Source organism: Mustela nivalis, assembly GCF_964662115.1.
Source record: "Mustela nivalis genome assembly, chromosome: 5".
NCBI lineage: Eukaryota > Metazoa > Chordata > Mammalia > Carnivora > Mustelidae > Mustela > Mustela nivalis.
Window position 1 is genome coordinate 87,730,880 of NC_139024.1, and position 25,020 is coordinate 87,755,899.

Consider the following 25,020-nt stretch of genomic DNA (forward strand, 5'->3'; position numbering starts at 1 on the left):
AGTGCGCTGGAGACCTTTTCCCCCCACCCACCCTCCGTTCCCACGTGTGAAGTTTTCCGGCGAAGTTTTGGAGGAAAATGCCCAAATTCAAGGCGGCTCGCGGAGCTGCGGGTCAGGAAAAACATGCGCCCCTGGCTGAGCAGATCCTGAGTGGGGACGCGGTGCGAGCAGGAGCCCGGGAAAAGCGGCGCGGTCGTGGGACCGGAGACGAAGAGGAAGAGTATGTGGGGCCCCGGCTGACCCGACGGATTTTGCAGCAAGCACGGCAGCAGCAGGAGGAACTCGAGACCGAGCATGGGACTAGGGGCAAACCCTCAGCGCCACGCGAGCGTACCACGCGGCTCGGTGAGTGGGGGTGGGGGAGTACCAGGAAGAGGGAGGTTCTTTTGGGGGAGGGGAGGAGTAGACGACCAAAAGGTATTTGGCACGGGAATCGGTTGAAATCAAGAAAATCAAATTAAGTAAATAAGGGGTCCGCAGTACACCCTTGCGAAGGTAATGAATTGGGAGACCCCGCTCTGGACCAGATTTAGAATGGTCAGACCTCTCTACATCACTTGTAGTTTTAGATACTCGGCACCCCTGAAGTTAGACCAACAGGAAGTAGTTGCTCACGCCACAGAGCACTCCTAACATTTATCCATTTGTTCTGTACATTCTTGGAGGTTGTCTAGTCCGCTCTTTGCACTGTGCTAGGAGTTTAGATGGTTTGGGTAAAGAAGGAAACAGGAGAGCCATGTGCCTGACTTCAGGATCTTACAGTCTAGCCCAAGAGAGAGATAATTAAATTGATTATTAGAACAATACATTCCAGGGTAAAGAAAGAATAGCTTTCTTTATAACAATAGCATTACTTTTGGGGTCAGGCTTCCCAGATTGCATGACTTTTGTGTTGAGAAAAATGAGTGGGAAGTGCTCTGAGCAGAAAGAGTGATATTGTTTAGGTGCTCAAGAGGAAGAGAGACTAATTAAAATATGGTCAGTATTAGGGTGGATGTGTTGACCTCCGAGTTGCTTGATCCGTTTCTCAGATCTCATCTTTAATTTAAAGATCTCATCTTTAATTGTCCTGAGAGCACTGTTTTTGACAGTTGAACACTGGCCTTCTGGCTTCAGTATCTTTTGCTGGCTCCTCTTTTGGGTCCAGCCTCTTATCATTGTTGGGCCACAAGGTTCAGTTCTTGAACCTCTTCATGTCACTTCTGCGGTGCTGTCATCAGTTTTATGGTTTAAGTGCCATCTACTTGGTGACTGCTCCCAACTTTGTATTCTTGCCCAGATCTCTTCCATGAAAATAAGATTCTTCTATTTCAGCTGCCTTTTTTACATCTCAAATTTAGTGTGTCCAAAACAGAATTCCTGTTCTTGCCAAGCCTGCTCCTCCCACTGTCCTCCTCATCTCAGTTAATAGGATGATATCTTCCCATTTCGTCAAGACAGAAGAAACCTTGGATTCCTCTCTTTCTTACTCCACATCTGATCTATTAGGAAATCCTGTTGACTGTCTTCAAAATAGATTAAGAGTCAGACCTTTTCTCATCACCTTGAAACACAGTCCTGTTTGAACCACCATAATCTTTCACCTTGATTATTGTAGTAGCTTCCTAATTAGTATTCCCATCCACTTTACAGTCCGTTCGCAACAGCGGGAAGACTTCAAAGATCTATGTGATCTGCCCCTGTTGCCAAATTGACCTCTTCTAGTACTTTCCCCTTCCCCTCTTCATCCATACAGGCTTTATTTTTCCTTAAACATAATAAGCTGGGGCTTTTGCCCTCATTATTTCTTTTGTATTCATACCCCTGTAGATTTATTCCCCTGATTCTTCACCTTCTCAGAGAAGCCTACCGTGGCCACTCCGAAAAATATCTGGGGGCACCTGGGTGGCTCAGTCAGTTAAACATCTGATTTCTGCTCAAGTCGTGATCTCAGGGTCCTGGGATCTAGTCTGATGTTGGGCTCCGTGCTCAGTAGGGAGTCTGCTTGTCCCTTTCTCTCACTCCCAAATGAATAAAATATTAAAAAGAAGAAGAAAAAGAAAGAAGGGAAAAGAAAGATAGATGGGGTGTCTGGGTGGCTCAGTCATTAAGTGCCTGCCTTCTTCTCAGGTCATGATCCCAGGGTGCTGGGATCTAGCTCCACGTTGGACTCCCTGCCTGGCGGGAAGCCTGCTTCTCCCTCTCCCACTCCTCGTGCTTGTGTTCCCTCTCTCACTGTCTCTCTCAAATAAATAAATAAAATCTTTTTTTAAAAAAAGAAAGAGCGAGCTCCCATTTCTGCTTCCACACTTACAACTTCTCTACTCTGCTCTATGTCTTTTTTTTTTTTTTTTTAAGATTTCATTCATTTATCTGACAGACAGAGATTACAAGTAGGCAGAGAGAGAGAGGCGAAAGCAGGCTCCCCGCTGAGCAGAAAGCCAGATGCGGGGGCTTGATCCCAGCACCCTGGGACCATGACCCGAACTGAAGGCAGAGGCTTTAACCCACTGAGCCACCCAGGCGCCTCTGCTCTATGTCTTTTTCATAGCACTTGTCTTCTTTTAATACTTATTATTGTCTCTTTCCCTTATTAAAACACTCGGCTCTGTCGGGTATTTTACACTAATTTCAGCGCTCAGAATGGTGCCTCACATATAGTAGGCACTCACTGTTTGTTGAGTGAATGGGTTAATGGTAGTAGGGTAGGTAGGAACCAAATCTACAGAAAACTCCGAGGCTATGTTCAGGATTTAAAGTTGTCCCAAAGACCATAGGGGGCTGTTGGAAAATATGGAGACCAGTTAGGGGATTGTTGAACTAATGCAGATGAGATGATGCTAATCTAGGTTCAGGCAGAACTGTGAAGGATTTGTGAGATAGTTTGGGAGGTAGAATTGAATAGGCCTTGCTCACTGATTGTGTATTGGGGTGAGGGCAGGGGATGAGGCAGGCCTACCAGGTTCTGCCTCAGCATTTGGTGAACAGTAGTGCCATTTAAGACATGAATACAGTGAATGCGGAGACCTAGAAGGGAAAGAGAGTGAATTCGGTTGATGACAGGTGAAGTTTGAATTGCCTGTGGCTTATCCAAGAGCTGCTGTACAGGAGGGAGCTGGAGTGAGTCTCTGGAGTAAAGGGAAATCTACCTACCGGCACAGATTTGGGGTTTGTTAGCATGTGGAGACAAAACATCTGGTGCATCCCCCTCCCCCATTTAGCTTTTATCACACATTGCCTCCATTCTTTTTTTTTTTAAGATTTTATTTATTTGAGGGGCGCCTGGGTGGCTCAGTGGGTTGAGCCGCTGCCTTCGGCTCAGGTCATGATCTCAGGGTCCTGGGATCGAGTCCCGCATCGGGCTCTCTGCTCAGCAGGGAGCCTGCTTCCCTCTCTCTCTCTCTGCCTGCCTCTCTGACTACTGTGATCTCTCTCTGTCAAATAAATAAATAAAATCTTTTTTTTTTTTTTTTTTTTTTTTTAAAGATTTTATTTATTTGATAGAGTGTGCACACAAGCAGGGGGAGTGGCAGGCAGAGGGAGAGAGAGAAGCAGACTTCTTGCTGAGCAGAGAGCCATGCATGGGGCTCCATCCCAGGAACCCTGCAATCATGACCCAAGCCGAAGGCAGGTGCCTGACTGAGCTACCCAGATGTCCTCACTGCCTCTGTTCTTAATGAGCTATTGAGTGTAACATTTTATCTTTCTGCTTGGATTATTACACACCTTTCCAGATGCCCAGCTAGCTGTAGCCTTCCAATAATCATTATAAAAATGGGTTATGCCAGGGTGCCTGGGTGGCTCAGTCAGTTAAGCATCTGACTTTGGCTTAGGTCATAATCTCAGTGTCCTGGAATTGAGCCCTCTGCGGTATCTGGCTCTGCATTCAGCTGGGAGTCTGCTGCTTCCTTGCCTTCTGCCTCCGCCCCTGCCCTTGTTCATGCTCACGTGCATGTGCAGACACTCTTTCTCAAATCAATAAGTTCTAAAGGTAGGGGGAAGGGGTTTGTTCCATTGAAATCTGAAGTCCGTTGCCTGGCCTCAAGACCCTCTGCAGTGGAGCTTTACTTTACTGCTCTAGCCTTATTTCGTGCTACAGCCTGTTAGATACTCTGGTAACCAACCGTTTCTGCCAGTGTTGTTACCCACACCTGGAGCACACCCCTCCAGTTCCTGTACTGCCTGTCCAGAGTCTGATCGTCCCTTGCTTCCATCACCTTTTACATGCCTGGGGTATACACTGCCTCTACTACTCGTTTTGGCATATATTGAAGCCCTACAACGTGTATAGAACAGAGGGGAAGAATGCGCAGTCTAAATGCAGACTACCTGCCTAGGCAAGTTATTTAACTATCCCATGCTTCAGAGTCCCCCTCTGAAGCTGTGTAGAATAGTAGTATCTACTTCTTGGGGTTATGAAAATTAGGTACAGTGTTTAGAAGAGCTCCTGCGTGTTAATGATTATGCATTGGCATCGCTATCTCCTTGGCTCATATTTGTACATTTTGTTTCTCAAGTGAGATCGGGAACAGGAACCCCCCCCCTACCCCGGAACTGGAAGATAGTGGGGCATCACTGCTTTCACTACAATTGTCCATGTATGTTACAAGCCCATTTGAGGCTTGTACTGTGCATCATGGGTAACGTTGAAATGACCTCTACATCTCCCACCCACAACTTGCCTTTGCTCATCCATTTTTCTCCTCTTCTAGGTCCAGGAGTCCCACAGGATGGATCAGATGATGAGGACGAGGAGTGGCCCACCCTGGAGAAGGCTGCCACAATGACAGGGTCAGGCCATCATGCAGAGGTGGTCGTGGACCCTGAGGATGAGCGTGCCATTGAGATGTTCATGAACAAGAACCCTCCTGCCAGGTAGAGCTGGCATGGTCTGGGGCTGTGGGAGGTCAGGTTCCGGTGGCAGCTTCCCTACAGGGAAGCAGATGCCCTGGCAGTTTCGGTTCCCTGCCTTTGGGAAGGGCCTGAGCATAGCTAGTTTTGGGGAACCGGCCCTCCTCAGTGGGAATGACCCAGGCCCAGCTGTCCACTTATAGAACTGCCCAGGGAGACAGCTGTAGGGCCTTCTCTCATGCCTCCAAGGCAGTCCATCCCATTGGATTTGGTTTTGGTCTGCTCGGTTTGCTGAGGGCTAATTTCCTTGGCCAGGTCTCTTTCACGCTTTCAGCATCAGTTCAGCCCAGGTTTCTCAGCCTCGGCTCTACTGGCATTTTGGGCTAGATAATTATTTTTTATGGAGGCTATCCTGTGCACTGGGGGATGTTTAGCAGCATGCCTGACTTCTGCTTGCTGGGTGCCAGTAGTGATCTTTTCCCTAATCACAATAACCAAACAATGTGTCCAGACTGTTAGATGTGCCCTGGTGGGCCGACTCACCCCCGGTTGGAAGCACACTTTTCTTGCCATGTAACCTAAATGGCAGCTCCAAAGCACGCGGGCACTAAAGCTCCTATGGTCAAACTCTCAAGCCCATAGATTCTGACCCAGGGGAGGCGGAGTCTCGGATAAAGGCCCTCAACTAGTTCATTCTGACCCTGTGATACTTATATGATGCTGTTCTTAGTTCTTATGCTTTTTAGAGCTAATTTAGGGCATATCTCTTTGCTAGTAATATTGAGAATAAGAAAGGGATACTTAAAAAAAAAGAAAGGGAAACTAAAGGGCACCTGGATGGCTCGGTAGGTTAAGCCTCTGCCTTTGGCTTAGGCCATGATCTCATGGTCCTGGGATCGAGCCCCCGCATTGGGCTCTCTGCTAAGCAGGGAGCCTGCTTCCCCCTCTCTCTCTCTCGGCTGCCTTGTGATTTCTCTCTCACTCTGTCAAATAAATAAATAAAATCTTTTTTTTTTTTTTTTTTAAGATTTTATTTATTTATTTGTCAGAGAGAGAGCGAGAGCGAGCAAAGGCAGACAGAGTGGAAGGCAGAGTCAGAGGGAGAGGGAGAAGCAGGCTCCCTGCGGAGCAAGGAGCATGATGTGGGACTCGATCCCAGGACGCTGGGATCATGACCTGAGCCGAAGGCAGCTGCTTAACCAACTGAGCCACCCAGGCGTCCCATAAATAAAATCTTTTTTAAAAGAAAAAAAGGAAGCTGAAGGAGTTCTGTGATCACTTGAGAGCACAGAATGAGAAAATGAGCCCATTGCCCACACTGATGCCCAGCAGCTGAAGTAGATGTCACAGTGTATCCTGGTCTGGTATGTTTGTCCTGCCAGAGAGCCCGTTGGGTTCTCGCTCAGCACCTCTGAACTGGCTGGGTGACTTTACTGGTCACAGCTACCGAAAACAGGGGCTGCTGATAGTCTTGAGAAATGACAGCTGGCAGCTTCTGAAAGCCAAGCCCAGACCCACATGAACTCAGCAGTCAGAGGCCGGTGCAGTTGGGGTTACGTGATAGCATACCGTCAAGTACCTGAATTTTAGAATGTGAAAGACCAGGGTTGAAGATCCAGCAAGTCTTTAAGACCTTGGAGGAATTATTGACCTCTGTGGGTATCTGTTCTTATGTCTGAATAAGGGCAGTATTGACATCTCTTTGAGATGTCGCACAGCCTGTATGAGGTAACATCTGCCAAGCCCTGCCTCACTGCCTGGTGTTGAGAAAACAGGAGGTATTTTAAATGTACCGTAGAGCCTCTGAAGACACTGTTATTATCCTGAAGCCCAACATGACAGTAATTCCAAATTGTCACAATAAGGTGATGTGTGATACGCTCTACATAAGGAACCTGAGAAAAATACCATTAATCTTAGAAACCTTTCCATAAATTTTAATTTTTTTAAAGATTATATTTATTTATTTGACAGAGAGATGGAGAGTACAAGTAGGCGGAGCGTCAGGCCTAGGTAGAGGGAGAAGCAGACTCCTGCTGAGCAGGGAGCCTGATATGGGATCTTAATCCCAGGACCCCAGGATCATGACCCGAGCCAAAGGCAGAGGCTTTAACCCATGGAGCCACCCAGGGGCCCCTCCATAAATTTTAATAAATGAAGTTATGGGGAAGTTTGTGTCATAGTCCCTCCTTAATGGCCCCTCACTCCTTGAAATTTTGGAAGGTAACTGCGATATGTCTGGCACGCTGGAGAGGTCATACCAGGACTTTGTAACAGGGGACTTCTCCACATGTCACCAGCACAGGATAGATGCATTTGAAATAAACAATGTTTCCTGCATGCTTGCTATGTCCTAATAGTAAGGTATGAACGTTAACTCCTGTAATCCTCGTGCTGACTTTAGGAGTTAGGTACTATTAATATCCCTATCTCACAGATGAGGAAAACTGAGGCGTAGAGAAGCCAAGGAATGTGCCCAGGGTCATACAGGGAGAATGCAGGTTCTTCACCTTCCTACACTGTCAGCTTTGTCCCAGAATGAATGACTTTCAGGTCCTCCGCACCCTGCAGGGATTCTGTGGTAGGTGGTATGGCCCAGGGAGACTGGGGCCTCACATCCCAACGTGGGCTGTGTAGAGTTTCCTGGACTGACCCCAGCCCTCTCTCCTTCCCTCCCGCACCTCCCTTACTCATAGGCGTACCCTGGCTGACATCATCATGGAGAAGCTGACTGAGAAGCAGACGGAAGTTGAGACGGTTATGTCAGAGGTGTCAGGCTTTCCCTTGCATCAGCTGGACCCCCGGGTTCTGGAGGTCTACAGGGGAGTCCGGGAGGTAAGAGCTGAGAGGAGAGCCGTAATGGAATACCCTGCCAGGGGCTGTGGGCTCCCACCTCCGGCTTTCTCTTCCCACACAAATGAGGCACAGTGGCCAGGAGCAGACTTAAGAGCCTGTGTGTGTGGGTCCTGATTCCTGCTGTGCCACTCAGGCACGTGGTGGCCTTGGGGAAGGTTCCTTAACCCTGGTCTTGGTTTCCCCACCTGCGAAATGAGGTGCTGGGAGCACATCCTTACAGGATTGTTGTGAGGACTAAGTGAGCAAGCCGTGAAAATCACACAGACAGGCCTGGCATGGGGCACGTGGCTTCTGTGTCATTGGCAGTGCTCATTCTGCACCCCCACCCCCACCCCCAGGTGTTATCCACGTACCGTAGTGGGAAGCTGCCCAAGGCCTTCAAGATCATCCCTGCGCTCTCCAACTGGGAGCAGATACTCTACGTGACAGAGCCCGAGGCCTGGACTGCAGCTGCCATGTACCAGGCTACAAGGTGGAGTAAAGGGGGCTGGGTAGATGCTGAGGGTGAGGGGGACAGGCTTTGTCTGCCATTGTTGTTGTTTTAGTCCTGCCCCAGAGCTCTAGCCTGTGCTTCTTTAGCTCAATGTTTCCCCAGCTTTCCTTTTTCCGGCCTCAGGGCCAGGACCACGTTGAGACTCTGCTCTGATGAGTTTCCAGAAGCAGGGCTCATAACTACTGAGAGACAACCCTTGGTGTGTCAGAGGTGCTTCTGAAGTCTGGCTCCCCAGGCAGGCTCAGTTCCCTCGTAACAAGCATAGAGAGAACCCATGTTGGAGAAGGAAAGGGAACAGTGGAGAGCGCAGGCTTTCCTGAAGACAGCACTCACTCTGCTTGGGGGCACCTGGGAGCCTGTCCTGTGCCCTCTCTTGTCTGACTTGGGTGTTGAGTGCACACAGCTGACTCCCACACACACCTCACATCTCATGTGTGCACCAGCCATGATGATACTCAAAGTGCCAGTGCCACACTGTCCAGTGACCTGGGATCTTCCCCCATATCCCTCTTTCCCACCCTCCACCCCCCAAAAAAACCTAGGATTTTCGCCTCTAACCTGAAGGAACGCATGGCTCAGCGCTTCTACAACCTTGTCCTGCTCCCCCGGGTACGAGACGACATCGCTGAATACAAACGACTGAATTTCCACCTCTATATGGCTCTTAAGAAGGCCCTGTTTAAGCCCGGAGCCTGGTTTAAAGGTGGGAACCCGGGAGGCCACTGAGAGGGAGGGGCTGGAGCTCCTGCAGGTGAAAGCAACAAGCCTGACTTGGGAGCTGACTATATTTCGGGTAGGTGGGGAGCTGCTGTAGCACCTGAACTCAACCTGAACTCAAGGTGACCCCCGTCTGACTCTCCCCAGGGATCCTGATCCCACTGTGCGAGTCCGGCACCTGTACCCTCCGGGAAGCCATCATTGTGGGTAGCATCATCACCAAATGCTCCATCCCTGTGTTGCACTCCAGGTAGTGTTGGTGGGAGTGGAGGACAGTTAGGAGAGACTCAGATAGGAGAATCCCAGGATGGGGGGGTAGGGGGACACACACAGTGGAGAAGGAGCTGGAACAGCCCTGGGTCTGTGGCTTGTTGAAGCTCCTGAGTGTGTTGCCGCTCCACTAGAATGTAAGCTCCCCCAAAACAGGAGCCCAGTGCCTGGCACATGGCAGGTGCTTAGTAAAGAGTTGAATGAATGAATAGGAAACATGGGAAGAAAGTGTGTTAAGGGTGGAGATCTTCACATGCTTGAATCTATTCTAGCCAGATAATGAGACTGAGACCAGCGGTTGAGCAAGAAGTAGGGATCTGGGGTGAAATCTGTGTTGAGCTGGTAACTGGGGCCGAGGGAGTGTCAGGTTGGGTAGGTGAGAAGGCAGCCTGAGATGGCCCCCTTCGGGAATAGCACAGTGCAGGGGCCAACAGAGGAGGAAAAGGGTCAGAGGGACGATAGAAGGCGGCCCTTCCTCCAGCATCCCCCCCACTACTAATCCTTCCCCACCAGTGCAGCCATGCTGAAAATCGCCGAGATGGAATACAGCGGTGCTAACAGCATCTTCCTGCGACTGTTGCTGGATAAGAAGTATGCGCTGCCCTACCGCGTGCTGGACGCCCTGGTCTTCCACTTCCTGGGCTTCCGGACGGATAAGCGCGAACTGCCTGTGCTCTGGCACCAGTGCCTCCTGACTTTTGTCCAGCGCTACAAGGCAGACCTAGCCACGGATCAGAAGGAGGCCCTCTTGGAACTGCTCCGACTGCAGCCCCATCCACAGCTGTCCCCTGAGATTCGGCGTGAGCTTCAGAGCGCGGTCCCCCGAGATGTGGAAGACATGCCTGTCACCATGGAGTGAGGAAAGTGACTTGCCCTGGTCTGAGGAGGCATGAGGGGATACCAGGATTCCCTGTTGGTGACACACAGCTTTTAACAGCTGAACTCGGGACAGGTCAGGACAGTGAGTGGTCACAGGCAGCTGTGACTCCCAGTGGCTGACAGGGAGGACTGGAGGGTCAGGCTGGCTCCTTCTTCCATTCTAGGTCTTCGTCCGTACTCAGTTCTGAGGCCTGACTGGAGGTGCCCCACGCCAGCATTCCCACTCCCTGGCCAGGGCTTGGAATAGGTTCTTTACGTGGGCTGTTGTGGCTCATCACTGGGCCATATAGATAAAAACCAAAGGCAGGTATTTATTGAACTTCTGTGTTTTGATGTGATCAGTGGAAATCTTTGTTTTCCCTCTTCAGCTGGCGGGAAACTTCCCTTTTTGTGTTCAGAGCAGATTCTTAACAGTTGATACCCTTCCCTGCCGCCTCATTCTGTGAGTCTGTGTCTCCAGCTAGAGCCTTCACAGAGTCAGAAGCTACTTTGGGGGAATGCCAGCAACCAGGAAGGAGGGTGTTTCAAAAGATGGTCCTGTCTCCGCTGCAGGTGGACTGCTGCAGGAGAAAGTCTCGAGAGAAAACTGCAGCCACGGAGAATAAGGTCAGGCCCTGGAATGCGTCAGTTTGGAGTCACCGCCAGCCAGGTTCCCTAACTTTATTAGCTACTTAAAGCTTCAGACCAGATGTTGGCAGAGTAGAGTTGTAAGTAGATTTTCCTGCAGCCCGTGAGCTAATCGTGATTTTTACATTTTTTAAGTGGGAAAAAAAACTTGAGTATTTTGTGATAGGTGAAAATTATATGAAATTCCGATTTCAGTGTCCCTAAGTAAAGTTGTGTTGGGACACAGCTGTGCCTATCCATTTGTTTTTTAAGGGTGCTTTGATGCTATAGCAGCAGAGCTGAGTAGGGTTGGACCTCGAAGAGTACATGGGGTTGGGGCGCCAACCCCCTCATATAGCCAGAAATCTGCGTATAAAACTTTTGACTCCCCAGACATGAGCACCAATAGCCTCCTATGACTGGAAGCCTTACCAATAACCAGTCAATTCACACGTTTTGTAGGTTATGTATCATATCTACAGCATTCCTACAATAAAATAAGCCGGAGAAAAGGAGATGTGAATGAAATCATGAGAGAACACATTCACAGTCCCATACTATTTATCAATAGTGTTAAGTGAATACATCTATTTAGAAAAATCTGCATATGTAAGTGGACCTGCCTGGTTCCATCCCATATTCAAGGGCCAGCTGTACAGTCCTTCTAGAACTTTTTTTTTAAGATTTTGACAGAGATCACAAGCAGGCAGAGGCAGGCAGAGAGAGGGGAGGAAGCTGGCTCCCCACTGAGCAGAGAGCCCAATGCAGGGCTCTAATTCCAGGACCCCGGGATCATGACCTGAGCTGAAGGCAGAGGCTTTAACCCACAGAGCCACCCAGGAGCCCCTAGAACCCTTCTTGTTTGCTTTTGGTGACTTTCTTCCAACCCAGTTCATGTATTTGAGGAGAAACTGATCATGAATTTTGTATTTATCTGCATTTGCATCTTTGAGAAACACTACCAACTGCCCAGGCCCCCCGACATCAGACCTGCCTCCCTTTACCTCATTTGGGGAACCACACACACACACACACACTTCAGGTCTTTTTCAAGAGAAAGGGCTGTATTACAGTATATAGGTTTCTTAACCATTTAAAGCAAAAACTATGCCATCTACTTCATTTCCTTCCTAAAAATGTGTCACTGAGTTACTGAATGTTGTGCCTCAAGCCTGTTTTCCCTGGGCCCTGTGGTTTTTATTGAGCAATTCTGCATGGTGCCATGAGTTTTAGGAATGCATACATCCCATTGTAATGCAGAACTGACTGTATCTGGGGCAAAAACCAAGTGGCCCAGAGCCTAAAATACTCTGGCCCTTCACAAATTGGCTTTGTGATGACCCCTGCATCATGACCCTTGACTTCTGCCCTGCTTTTTACATCCTGCCCTCTAGAAACAGCTTTTGCCCATGCCACCATCCAACCCAAGAAGCCAAAGCCAGGTTTATTCCAGAATCTTTATTAAGGTAGCGTGATGGTCCTGGGCCACCAGCCTGGACCTTGTGGCCTTAAGAAAGACCTGTGTCAACAGGGCTTGCCTCCCTCTCCAGAGGGGGGCTGTCACCTCCAGTTTATTCCTGCTCCATCCCTCACCCCCAGAGGATGGGGCAGAGGGCCAGAGGGAGAGGAGGGCATGGCCCCACCCCAGGCTGTAGCAGCTCCTTGGCCACAAAGATCCTCCAGTAGCAGAAGGGAGGGCTGCAGCAACCACCAGGGTTACTGCTACCTGTGGGGTAGATGGGCCCCACCACACCCTCTTACAGCCATCCTCAAAACAATAAATTAAAACCACCTCTTCCTTCAGCATTGACCCCCCCCCTCAATCACACAGGAGAAGCTGAGCGGAAAGCAAAGCAGAAACCAAGGAGGGCTTGGTTGGTCCCGCCCCTCTGACAGAGGCCTGGGCCAGCCCTGTGGGAGCAGCTGTGGGCATGGATCATGCAGGGGCCTCCAAAATGTGTCAAGAGGAGCTGTCCAGACTGTTTCCCCTCACACACGTCTACCAGAATATCTGAGACTTCTCCAGAAAGAACTCTGGAAGGTGCAACACCTTTACAAGGCACTGGGGGCATGTGGGCATCTGAGAACGTGAGAGGCCCAGAGATAGGGGCGCCTCAAAAAGAAATGTTGGTGCGTGTATTTTACCTACTTCAATTTCATTCCAACCAGCCTGGCCCACCACCAGCTAGGATCAGGGAAGGGGCAGAGCTGGTCAGATGCAGAGAAAAGGAGGAGCCCAGCCAGCCACCGACACACATGGCTGGCCAGGACCCTTAGTGCACACTGCAGAGATAGGTAGGGGCTGACCCCTTAGGCTTTGCAAGGGGCGAATAGGAAGTAGCCCCCTCGTGCTTCGGATGTAGCGCGGTTCGTTCCTGCAGGCAGGGAGGGGGGGTGGCAGTGTCCCCTCTTCTGCTGCCCATGGCCACTGGAGGGTGCCTCTCCAGGGCTACAGGTGGATAGCTGTGACATCTGTCGGAGTGCTGGTCTGGCTGGGCCCCTGGCTACTGGAGCCCCTGGGGGCTTTGGGTGCTGGACTGGGCGAGGTCTGGGCGGCTTCTCGGAGGCTCTCCCTGAGCGCAGCTTCGATCTGCTCCTGACAGGCCCGTAGGCAGTCCTGCAAACAGGGCAACAGTGAGCTGTGACTGCTGGGTACGATGGCAGAAGGTTGTCTCTTTGGGGACTAAGGGTCCACTTCCCACAGCCCACAGCATTTGGCGGCAGGTGTGGGGGAAGGACACCTTCCAGCACACAGGGAAGTCTGGGGAGGTTAGGCCACAGCCCAGCCCCAGGAATCAGCCTTCAGTTCTAAGAAACTGGCAAGAGGATGTGGCAAGGGGGTGTGAGAGCAGCCCTGCGTGTGACAGCAGATCCTCCACCCCCACTCCTGCACACTATTTGGCAGGAAAAGGGCACCCAGGGACAGTGCCCTTCAACCCACCCAAGGGTGCCTGCTCTTCCCCAGACCGAGGCAGGAGATAAAAGGCCACAGAAGCCCCAAGGGTGGGGCACCTGAAACCAGGAGGGGGACTGGGTTAGGGATGCACACCTCCCTCTGCTGGAGGCCCAGAGAATAGTGCTGCATCAGGAACTGCCCCCTGGCTGCAGGCCTTGGCCCCCCACTCACCACCTCGGTGCCTGTGATCCCTGCCAGCAGCTCCGTAAGCTCATCCCCAGACGTGGAACACGCACCCAGGCCTTGCACTGCAGCCCCAATGCTGCCCGTGGCAATCATGGATGGCGGGTACATGGCGAATGTGTAATCTTGGAAAGAGGGAGAGGGAAGCATGAGGCAAAGGCTTGGTGATGACTTCCTGTGGCTCAGAAAAGCGCCAGGCAGCGTGAATGGAGCTGGAATGGGCCTCTCTTGAGCGCCAGGCTGGACAGCAAACTCCCACACTACCATCTGGTCCAGGGTGGTTGGTTAGTGAGCCTGACCAGGGACTGGGGAGTGAATGACTTCTCTTCCTGGTGTGGAAAAAAAACACGAGGGCCAAGAAGACCTTCGTTCTGCTCCCAGCTTCATCACTGAGACCTTGAGCAAGTCACTTCTAAGCCACCTACATGGTGGGGGGGGGGGTAGGTGTCTCTCAAATCCCATACCGCTCTGATTATGTTCTGCTGCCTTCTCTGGGGCCCCCACCTCAGAAAGGATAGGATAATCACAAATTTTGAGAGGAGTATACACCACAACCCAGTTACATGCCACCCTTCCCAGTCTTCGGATTTTCCTCATTTGGCAAAAAAAGAATGTGTACAGGACTCTTACCTGTAGCACAGAGGGCCAAAAAGGTCTGGGCATGTTTTTTGACCAAGGCTTGTCGGTCGTGGGGGAGAGAAAGCCGGTGCAGAATCAGGGCCAGGAAATCATGGGCAATCACAGCAGCCAGGTCCCACTTCAGTTTCCCCAGGACCAGCACCTCCCAGTCCTGGAGGTTGGAAAGAGGGTGGAATCAGTGGCTGAGGAGGGAAGGAGAGGGAGTAAAGCGGAGGGAAGGAGAGGGAGTAAAGCAGAAGTCTGCCAGGGAAGGAAACCCATCAGACTTGAAGGTCAAGACCCCAGTTCTGCTTCTGGGTTTAGACTGGTGCTACAGAATGGCAAGTCCTGGGGGAGTTGGCTTTGGGCACCTGCTGCTCACTTACCAAGTACCAGAACTACATGGTCGATATAAATTGTCTCTTTCGATCCTGTTTGGTTATCTTTTGGGGGGCCAATAATACAGGTCCTCTCCTGACCTCATGCAGGGTTCTGGACACTTCCCCAAGCCAGGGCTGAAAGAAGCAAAGCACCAGCGAATACCACCAGCAGCATCATAACTTTGAACCTCCTCTGGAATGAAACAGACTCTCCGAAATCCCAAGGATTTATGAAAGGGAAGACCACCACTAGCCTCTCCTCCAGTTCTGCATCGCAGCCAAGTCCACACCTCTTGAAGACACCAGAATGAACATGAGGCCACGCCTCCTGTGACAGAGCCACTGAACCAACCCTGAGGTTCCTCAAAGGAGAGGTTGCCCAACCCAACCCACATCCCGCTGGTGGGACACTAGGGGTGGGTCTGAGACGTAGCACCCCACTGCACCCCCTTTTCCCTGGAACCACAGTGGCTAGTGCCATTTAAGCCTCAGAAGCCAAGGGGAGGCCAAACCCAACAGGATAGGTCCAGATGATCCCTGAGGGACCAAAACCCCTATCCTTCCCTGCCCTCACCTACATACCACTGCTAGGTCCTGGCGGAGAGGCTGGGAGCCCCACCCGAATCCACTCATCTGGGGTTCCTAGTCCTGGCCCCATTTCTGAGTTGCACACATGAAGATTTCTTCATTGTTTTATCTCAGGAAGGAACTCATGGGTTTGGCTCCTTACTGAGGCAGAAATGGCAACCCCACCCAATCTCTTCCAGGTTCCCTGTCACAGCTGTCTCGTTCCTGGCCCCCACCTTAGTGTCATCCTCCCAAATCAGCCCCAAGCCTCTCACAGGGCCCTGTAGAAAAAGCCTAGCCCAGAGCCAAAGTTGGGCTGAGAAGCCAGCATTCTACTCATGCTAGTCCCAGTGCTCCAACTTCTAACTCAGAAATGATAGAAAGCACCTAGCCTCTAAGGAACCATCTAGAAGGGGTGAGGCCCTCCCTGTGGGGAGGCAGGGAATCCCATGTGAGAGAAGCCAGCCACCCCACCCTGGATCGGGGCAATTCCTGAAAATCTCCACCCTCACTTGGTGGACAAAACAGCCCTGGGAGCAATTAGTGGCAGTGGTTGGCAGCTTCCACATCTGGAAGCTCTGAGGCCCCCTGGGCTAGCCAGAAGACTCTGACCTTCCTCATCTGCTTCAGTGCAGTCTTCCCCCTCCTTCTCTGGGCCTCAACTGAGCCTCTCTGCTGCACAAGGATTTGGACTGACTGGAGTTCTTTCTGCAGTCGCTTCCAACTCTGACCTTCTAGGAAGGCATCTGTACACTCCTCCCCCAGCTCAGGCAGCAGGAGTAGAGAAGAGTCCTTGTGGCCTATTCTGGAAAACTCCCCTCACATAAAGGAACACACCCCTTGCCAATCTTTTCACAAAAAGGAAGTCCTCTTCTACCCTCCTGCCCAAACCCCTCCAAAAACATCTGGCTCGCCGGCCCTGGAAACCGGCTCCACCTCCAGACTTGCCAAAAACTACCAGATTCATCACAAAAGAGCTGTGAGGCCTCCCAGATTCCCAACTCCGGCCTCCTACTCCCATCTCCGAGAGCGACTTGGCAGGAAGAGGAATCCCGTTCCTCGACAAGCAGCAGTCGGGGCCCCAGTACCCTGGCCTCCCGGCCAGCCAATCACAGCAGCCTCCAGGCTGCCCTCCTCCCTGGGAGATGGGGCCCAGAGACTCCTCTCAGGGTCAGGAGAAGACTTGGCTGGCCGTAGAGCAAGGTGGAGGAAGGTGCCAGCTCACCCATCCTCCTCTCCTGGCTCAATGGGGGAAGGAGAGCCTTGACTCTCCTGCCCTGCCTGGGGAAGAGCCCAGCCCAAGTTCCCAGCAAGAGGCCAAGGGAGCCACTTCCCAAACCACAGGAGTGACAGCAGCTCCCCACAGGGTTATGAAAGACTTCAGGGCGGAGAGGGTGGGCCCGGGGAGGGGGCAGCATTATCACATGGGAAGCAGCTGCAGCTCAGCTCCGGCCTCTGGCTGAGGGGGAAAGGGAGAGGTGACTCCACTGGGTCGGAAGCAGCAGCTTAAGCTCCTCAGAATGAGGACAAGGAAAGAGCTGGCTCTTCTGGGATATAAAAAGGAAGGAAGCAAGGTGGGATGACAACTCCTCAGCCCTTCCTGAAAGCAATCAGGGCCTGACCATAATCAGCTCTGGGAAGCTTTTCAATCACAAAGTCCACAGTGGGACAAAGACAATCAAGGCAGCCCCTTCCCTCACATAAAGCACATTCCACTCCCCCCACTCCAGTGGTGGTGGTGGTGGGGGTGCAGGCATGTCCTTTTGCTGCCAATAAATAACTCATGGTTGCTGTGTAAACCCAGAGGCAAAGTACTAGTGAGTGGAGACATGCAGTTTGACTTGTTGCTATCTGGGGGAAAGACCAGGAAGGAATGGCACCCCCTGGAGGTCAGGAGAAGGGGATCAGACTGGTGCCCGCAGCTCGAGCCTGGGCTGGGGCTACACTGACGGTCCCACCGCGGTGCCCCATCTTTTGACCCCCAAGATAAGCTGCCCGCTGCCCTACCCAGGGGCAGAAAGCCTCTGAGGTCTCCGGGGTTTTCTTTTCCTGCTAAGTGAGGCGGTACTGTGTCGGGGGTGGGGATTTGTAGGCACGCACCCGCAGCTGGCGGGGGGAGACGGAGTGGTCGGTGTAGATGCACAGTTTTTCGATGGTCAGGGGCGTAGTCTCGCGCAGCTTAGAGGCCAGCAGCATGCAGACCGCACCCAGGAGCTGCAACTGCGCCTTTCGGGTGGGGACGCAGGACAGGTAGCGATCCAGGTAGTTCATGGCCAGGGGGAAGACTTCCTCCTCACAGCGCTGCTCCTCACAGACCTAGGGGAGGGCGCACAGTCACTTCTGGGGCGGGGGCCTGGGAAAAGCTGCGGGACTGAAGGATGGGGGCGGGTGGCGTCGAAGGGAAGTGGAATGGGAAGCAAAAAATGGGGGGGGGGGGCGATAAGTGTACCTTCGGTGACAAGGACTAACATACCGAGGAGGATGCGCCTTCCCCGAGGTGACGCCCCCCACTTCCTCTGAGTTGCCTGCCTCCTCGCCCCATCCCCTGGGGGCTGGGGGGTTACGCCAGAGGCTCCCTTCCTTAAGAAAGATTCCAAACTCAGACTGCCCTCCCCCATGGTGAGAAGGGGGTTGGGGAAACGGAAGAGTCACCCATGGTAGCCAAGATCACTGGGACCTTACCCCCCATTACCACCCACTGCACACACCCAAAGGGAAGGGAGGAGACTCCAGCCGCTGCCTCCCGCACTTTTCATTTCCCTGACTGCCGGAACAGCGCGCGCCACCCCCACCGTCTGCCCCGCCAGAACCCCGCGACAGACACAGGAACCGGCTCTGGGGCGGGGGCGGCCAAGCCCAGGGTTTTCCAGGCGCGCTCTCCCGAGAAATCCGGGCGGGGGAGGGAAGCAGGAGACGCCGAGAGAAGCCGAAGGGGAGAGGGTTGCCCTGGTCCCGCTTTCCCGGCCCGAAGAGAGGGTTAGTGAGAGTGCCAAACGACCGGCCGTCAGAGTTAGGGCTGGGGAAGGGAAAGGGACACCACGGAGGCAGTCGGCCCGCTAGGGTACCCGAGTGAAAAGCCAGGCCCCGGGGATCTGGGCCACCAAAGCATCTTGCCGATCGTTGTTGGGACCAGGATGTCCCAACAAGTCGGCCCGAGGATGTCCGGAGCCGGGCGGCGGGGGAGGGGAGACCCTTCCGGGCCATACCTCCAGCATCCAGTACGCCAGCATCTTCCGCATGTGCGGCTTGATCTCCCTCTGCACACACTGGAAGTAGGAGGCGCGGGGCACGTAGCGCTCCTCCAGGCGGAGCAAGCTCTGCAGGACACGCTGGTCCCCGAGCAGTCGCGGGTCCGGCCCGGCCCGGGGCGCGTGCCGGGTGCCCTCGCAGCACAGCAGCTCCATATTCGGGCGGCGCACGGGTGGGCGGGAGCTCGGACTCGGGAGCCAGAACGCAGGCGGCGGTCGGAAGAGCGCGGGGCGCGGGTCTGGTGCTGGCGCTGGCACTGCGCGGCCGAGCCCCAGCCCGCCCGCGCCGGCGCGCGCGCCGCTTCCCTGACAGGCGCCCCGCCCCTCGCGACGATGTAGCAACCGTGGAATGCTCGAGCGCCGCAACGCACAAGGGGCGGGGCCGCCGGAGCCCAGGACGGAAAGGGCTGGCTGGCCGCCCCCTCCCCCCGGGCGGCCGCATTGGTCGGCGGGGCGCGGGCAGGCCGGCTTCCGGGCGCTCCCGGCCCTTCTGACCACCCGGTGGAAAGAAGCTCCTTGGAGGTGGGCCTCTTCCTCACCGACCAGCCCTCCCCTTTGGCTTCTCCAACTCGAGCCGCCCAGGAAAGAACTTTTTTCTAAAGGTTATTCATTCATTCGTCAAACCCTGCTTCACCAACCGCCCCCCACCAAAGGCTCTGAGAATGATAATAAACTAGCCACTAATTCATGCACACCGGTCTAAGCACTTAACGTGTCGTTACACTTAACTAAATACTCACTCGCGCTCTACGAGTCAGGTATGAGACTCATTTCGCAGATGACGAAACAGCAGTACAGTGAGGGTCACAATCATAGAGTCTGTGGCCCAGCTAGGACTGGGAAGCTGAAGTCTGGCTCCAGAATCCATGCTCTGCAACACGGCCACGAGAACTGCAATCCCCAGCCGGGCAAAATTGGCAGGGCCCGAGAGCTGCTGAGAAATGGCCCACCTCGGACCTGCTGGGTCCAAATCTGCATTTCAACAAGATTTCTTGGGCTCCCTGGGCACACCTAAGTATGAGAAGGATGGGTCTAAATCTGCATATTACAGTGATAGAACAGGGCGGAAAGGCCATGGATTCAAGGCCTCACCTTGTCATTCAGTCGGCTGGGTGGCCTTGGACAAGCCTTAGTTGCTGTTTGAGGAAAACATGGGCAGAGAAAGTAGATCCTCTGTGAAGAGAACTCCTGGCTTTAGCTCTGTAAAATCTCCCAGCTCCATTTCTTCTACTTCCCACAGTCTGGGTTACTTCGCAGTTTCCCCAAAGCCGGATTCTATGTGACAAAGGGCCAGACCATAGGCTTCCTGGAAGGCTCCAACTGGGAGAAGGCCTGAGGAGATCCCTGCCTCCCATGGGATCCTCCCCAGGAAGGAGCCACTAAGTGAGTTGTTAGAGAAATGAGTTAGGAAAAAGGCAAGTTTTACGCTAAGCATTTTCTCAATGAATTTTTTTTAAGTTTTTTTGTTGTTGTTGTTTTGTTTTTTTTAGTAATCTCTGTTCCCAACATGGGGCTCAAACTCATGACCCGAAGATCTAGAGCCGCATGCCCTTCTGACTGAACCAGCCTTGCGGCTCTGTTCTTTTAGTGTCATTTTCATATCATAGGAATACTCATTTACAGTATAGAAAACTTAAGACAATATGTATAAGCCACAAAAAAAGGGAAATAACCACCTACAATTTCACCATCCGGAGAAAACCCTTTAAAATGTCAATGTTTATCTTTCTAAAATTGTTCTACGAATAAACATTTTTAGGAATAAGATTGCAAGTTGTTTCATAAGCTTTTTCACTAAAAAAATAATACTGTTAATACGTTTCCCATATCATTAAATAGTCCACATTTTAATGGCTATGTAGTATGCCTTTGGTGAATGTATCAAAATATATTTTACCAAAGCTGTACTGCTGGAAATTTAAGTTGTTTCTACTTCTTCACTATGAGAAACAATACTGTAAAATATTTTTGTCATATCATTGTGCACATTCATGATTATTTCTAAAGTGAATTAATTTCTAAAAGTGGAATTTCTCAATGTAGGGTTATGAAACATTCTAAGGCTTTTGATACAGTTCTTATTACCAAATTTCCCTGATAAGAATCTGAACAGAGGAGCGCCTGGGTGGCTCAGTTGGTTAAGTGTCTGCCTTTGGCTCAGGTCATGATCCCCAGGGTCCTGGGATCACTCTGGGCTCTCTGCTCCTTGGGGAGCCTGCTTCTCCCTCTCCCTCCGCCTGCTGCTCCCTCTGTTTGTGTTCTCTGTCAAATATATAAATACAATCTTTAAAAAAAAAAAAAAAGCTGAACTAATCTAATGAACAAACAGAAAACTGGAAAGAAAAAAAAAAAAACACTACCAATTGGAGAGATGAAAATAGCAAATACTGTATCAGTAATCATATGTATTTTTAATTCAAGAGCACCTGTATCAACATGTATGTGTGCCATGCACTTTGCCTGATCCTGTGAGTCCTTTCCTTCCCTTGTCTTCAAAAATATAAACATGTGGGGCGTCTGGGTGGCTCAGTGGGTTAAACCTCTGCTTTCAGCTTAGGTCATGATCCCGGGGTCCTGGGATGGAGTCCCGTATCAGGCTCTCTGCTTGGCAGGGAGCCTGCTTCCCTTCCTCTCTCTCCCTGCCTGCCTCTCTGCCTACTTGTGATCTTTGTCTGTCAAATAAATAAATAAATAAATAAATAAAATCTTAAAAAAAAAAAATACAAACATGCATTTCTTTAGCTAATCATTGCAATGCCCTCTTTATGAAAAAAGAACACTAAATTTAAAATTATTAAGATTGGGTATGAAGTTCTGGGGAGGCAAAGATGTGGAAATGTAAGAGGCTTTTAAGGTACAGGAGGACTAAAAAAATGTAGCTTTGGGGGGCTTCTGGGGGGCTCAGTCCATTAAGCATCTGCCTTCAGCTCAGATCATAATCCCAGGGTCCGCTTGGGGCTCTTTGCTCAGCGGGGAGCCTGCTTCTCATTCTCCCTCTGCCTGCTGCTTCCCCTACCTGTGCTTGTGCGCGCGCGCTCTCTCTCTCCCTCTGTCAAATAAATTAATAAAATCTAAAAAAAAATGTAGCTTTTGAAACACAGAACCAAAAACTAGATCTGTCCTGAAGCAAGGTGTTTCTTTACTTTCAGAATTATTGAGTAGGAGTGCTGAGATCAGAAAACCGTTATCTTTTTTTTTTTTTTTAAAGATTTTATTTATTTATTTGACAGAGAGAGATCACAAGTAGGCAGAGAGGCAGGCAGAGAGAGAGAGAGAGGAGGAAGCAGGCTCTCCACTGAGCAGAGAGCCCGATGCGGGACTCGATCCCAGGACTCTGAGATCATGACCTGAGCCGAAGGCAGAGGCTTAACCCACTGAGCCACCCAAGTGCCCCAGAAAACCGTTATCTTTGATGAGAAAATAAATCATCATTATTTCATATCTTAAAAATTTTCCAGACTTTTTTTTTAATTTTCCAGACTTCTTGAGCTATAATGACATATACCTAAATTGTAGTAGTTTAAGTTAGACAACATGATTTGATGTATGTATATGTTGCAAAATGACTACCCCAATCAGTTAAAAACTATCACTTCAACTAGCTTCTCCTCTTCTAATGAGAACTTTTAAGATCTACTCTCTTAGCGAACTTCAAATATACAATACAGTAGTTAACTATAATCACCATGTTGTGCATTGTATTTCCAGAATTTTTCTACATTATAACTAAAAATTTGTACCTTTTGGGGTGCCTGGGTGGCTCAGAGAAGACTCTGCCTTCAGCTCAGGTCATGATCTCAGGGTCCTGGAATTGAGCCCCACCTCAGGCTCTCTGCTCAGCGGGGAGCCTGCTTCTTCCTCTCTCTCTGCCTGCCTCTCTGCCTACCTGTGATCTCTCTCTCTCAAATAAATAAATAAATAAAATCTTTTGACCACCTTCACCATTTCCCCTACCTGCCACACTTCCCCACCCCCTGCCTCTGACAAGCAACAATCTGTTTTCTGTACCTGAGTTTAGTTTCCTCAGATTCCACGCACAAGTGACATCATATAGTACTTGTCTTTCCTTGTCTGACTTATTTCACTTAATATAATGTCCTCAGGGTCTGTCAATGTTGTCATAAATGGCAAAATTTTTTTTCTTTTTTCATGGCTGAATAATCTTTATATATATATATATATATATATATACATATATATATGTATGTATATACACATACACATACATATATACATGCCACATTTTTATAGAGAGAAAACTACAGATGAAAAGTGGAATATTAGTAATAATACTTTGACAAGTTATTAGACATTTACATGTCTTATGTAAATGAATTACCTATTTATGTCCTTTGCCCATTCTTTTTTTTTTTTTTTAAGATTTTATTTATTTATTTGTCAGAGAGAGAGCAAGCACAGGCAGACAGAGTGGCAGGCAGAGGCAAAGGGAGAAGCAGGATTCCTGCCAAGCAAGGAGCTCTATGCAGGACTCAATCCCAGGATGCCGAGATCACGACCTGAGCAGAAGGCAGCTGCTCAACCAACTGAGCCACCCAGGTGTCCCTCCTTTGCCCATTCTTTTATATTGATTTTTTTCTTATTGATTTATAAGCACTTGTTACATTTGAAGGATATTAGCCCCTTTTCATATTTTTCTTTGTCATATATTTTGTAATTTATTTTTTTTAAGATTTTATTTATTTATTTGATAGAGATCACAAGTAGGCAGAGAGGCAGGCAGGGACAAAGAGGGGGGAAGCAGGCTCGTCGCTGAGCAGAGAGCCCGATGCGGGACCATCCCAGGACCCCAGGATCATGACCTGAGCTGAAGACAGAGGCCTTAACCCACTGAGCCACCCAGGCACCCCAATGGGAGATTTCTTCTTATTGACAAATTAAAGTTTTTTATTTTACATAGCCTTATCTACTGATATTTTCTGCAATGACTTCTGCCTTTGAATCATGCCTTGTCCACCTTAAAATTTATAAAAGCGCTACAAGAAAATGTGGGAAATATTTATAGATGAATGTTTTTTATCATCTAGGAAACTTGTTGAAAATGCAATTTTCTGACCCCTACTTCAGGGCTTTTCATTCTTCAAGTCTGTCATGAGGCCCCAAAATCTGCATTTTCAGGAGTACATAAACTTGGGTGTTGTTGTTTTTTTTTTCAATGTATACATTGTTACCTACCTTTATTCATTGTATCATATTAAGTGGGGCTCTAACCTTACTTTTCCCAGATTATCACCCAGAGTTCCCATGGCACTGATTTAACAATCTGTTCTTTCTTTGTCACTTACTTCTCTGCTATAAGCACTCCTTGGCCTGGTTCTTGCACTTCAGACTCTGCCTTATTTTTGTCATTCATAACCAAACACTTTCACTGGGATGAAATGACCCTCACAATTCTTGCAACTTTTGTCTATGGAAATTCACCTGAAGGCCCCTGGGTGGCTCAGTAGGTTAAGTGACTGCTTTGGGCTCAGGTCATGATCCCAGGGTCTTGGGATCTGAATCCCACACTGGGCTCCCCCTGATCTGTGGGGAGCCTGCTTCTCCCTCTCCCTCCGCCTGCCACTCCTCCTGCTTGTGCTCTCTCTATCAAGTAAATAAAATCTTAAAAACAAAAGAAGAAGCAAAAGAAAGAAATTCACCTGGTCTTTACCCCAATATTAAGTACAATAGTACTTAAGAAAAACACCAAAAGCTCATCCAATCTGAAATAACCATGGTCACTTCCAAGAAAAGTGGCCTTCAACAAGAGGTATGTAAGGGCGCCTGGGTGGCTCAGTGGGTTAAGCTACTGCCTTCGGCTCAGGTCATGATCTCAGGGTCCTGGGATCGAGTCCCGCATTAGGCTCTCTGCTCAGCAGGGAGCCTGCTTCCTCCTCTCTCTCTCTGCCTGCCTCTCTGCCTACTTGTGATCTCTCTCTGTCAAATAAATAAATAAAATATTTAAAACAAAAAACAAGAGGTATGTAAGTCAGCAGGGAAAACTCCAGTTAGACAATGATATGAGGTAGAGGAAACAGAATCTTCTTCTCTACAGACCTCTGAAAACATGGCAAGACCTCTCACTGCCCTCCCCATCTCTTCATTCCCTCTTCCTCCACTGGTTAGCCTATTAATCTCTCTGCTCTGTTTCCTTCTTTCCTTTTTTAATATTTGATTTAAATATTTATTTATTTGACAGACAGACTCCTTGCTGATGTAGGGCTCGATCCCAGAACCCTGAGACCATGACCTGAGCCAAAGTCAGATGCTTAACTGAATGAGCCACACCCAGGTGCCCCTGCCCCATTTCTTTATTCATCCTTGGACTCAGATCCAATCTCCTCCTCCACGAAGCCTCCCTAGGATAATCCAACTACAGGAACCAATCCTCTGACCTCCAGACTCCTGCAGATAGAACTA

The 25,020-nt window shown here is 50.2% G+C and overlaps 2 protein-coding genes across 8 annotated transcripts in view; one reads left to right on the top strand and one right to left on the bottom strand.

Moving 5' to 3' along the window:
* Positions 1-77: 77 nt before the first annotated feature.
* BYSL (bystin like) lies at positions 78-12,757 on the top strand (the record flags this gene model as incomplete). Its single annotated transcript, XM_082733048.1, has 7 exons — positions 78-345; positions 4,692-4,854; positions 7,527-7,665; positions 8,025-8,158; positions 8,722-8,882; positions 9,044-9,146; positions 9,680-12,757. The coding sequence occupies 7 exons, from the start codon at positions 78-80 to the stop codon at positions 10,023-10,025; spliced, it is 1,314 nt and encodes a 437-aa protein (XP_082589174.1). The 3' UTR covers positions 10,026-12,757.
* Positions 12,097-25,020, bottom strand: part of CCND3 (cyclin D3) — a 94,724-nt gene continuing 81,800 nt past the window's right edge. For 2 of the 7 annotated variants that reach the window (XM_082733078.1, XM_082733079.1), the window contains exons 2-7: positions 19,696-19,878; positions 18,562-19,614; positions 17,456-17,671; positions 14,421-14,580; positions 13,779-13,915; positions 12,097-13,268 (exon numbers count right to left, since the gene is read on the bottom strand). In XM_082733078.1, the coding sequence (XP_082589204.1) occupies positions 13,101-13,268; positions 13,779-13,915; positions 14,421-14,580; positions 17,456-17,671; positions 18,562-18,759 (879 nt within the window). In that variant the 5' untranslated portion in view covers positions 18,760-19,614; positions 19,696-19,878 and the 3' untranslated portion in view covers positions 12,097-13,100. Of the gene's footprint in view, positions 13,269-13,778; positions 13,916-14,420; positions 14,581-17,455; positions 17,672-17,828; positions 17,931-18,561; positions 19,615-19,695; positions 19,879-22,343; positions 22,404-25,020 lie in introns of those variants that run through there. The other 5 variants (XM_082733081.1, XM_082733080.1, XM_082733082.1 and 2 more) reach the window with 5 other exon arrangements.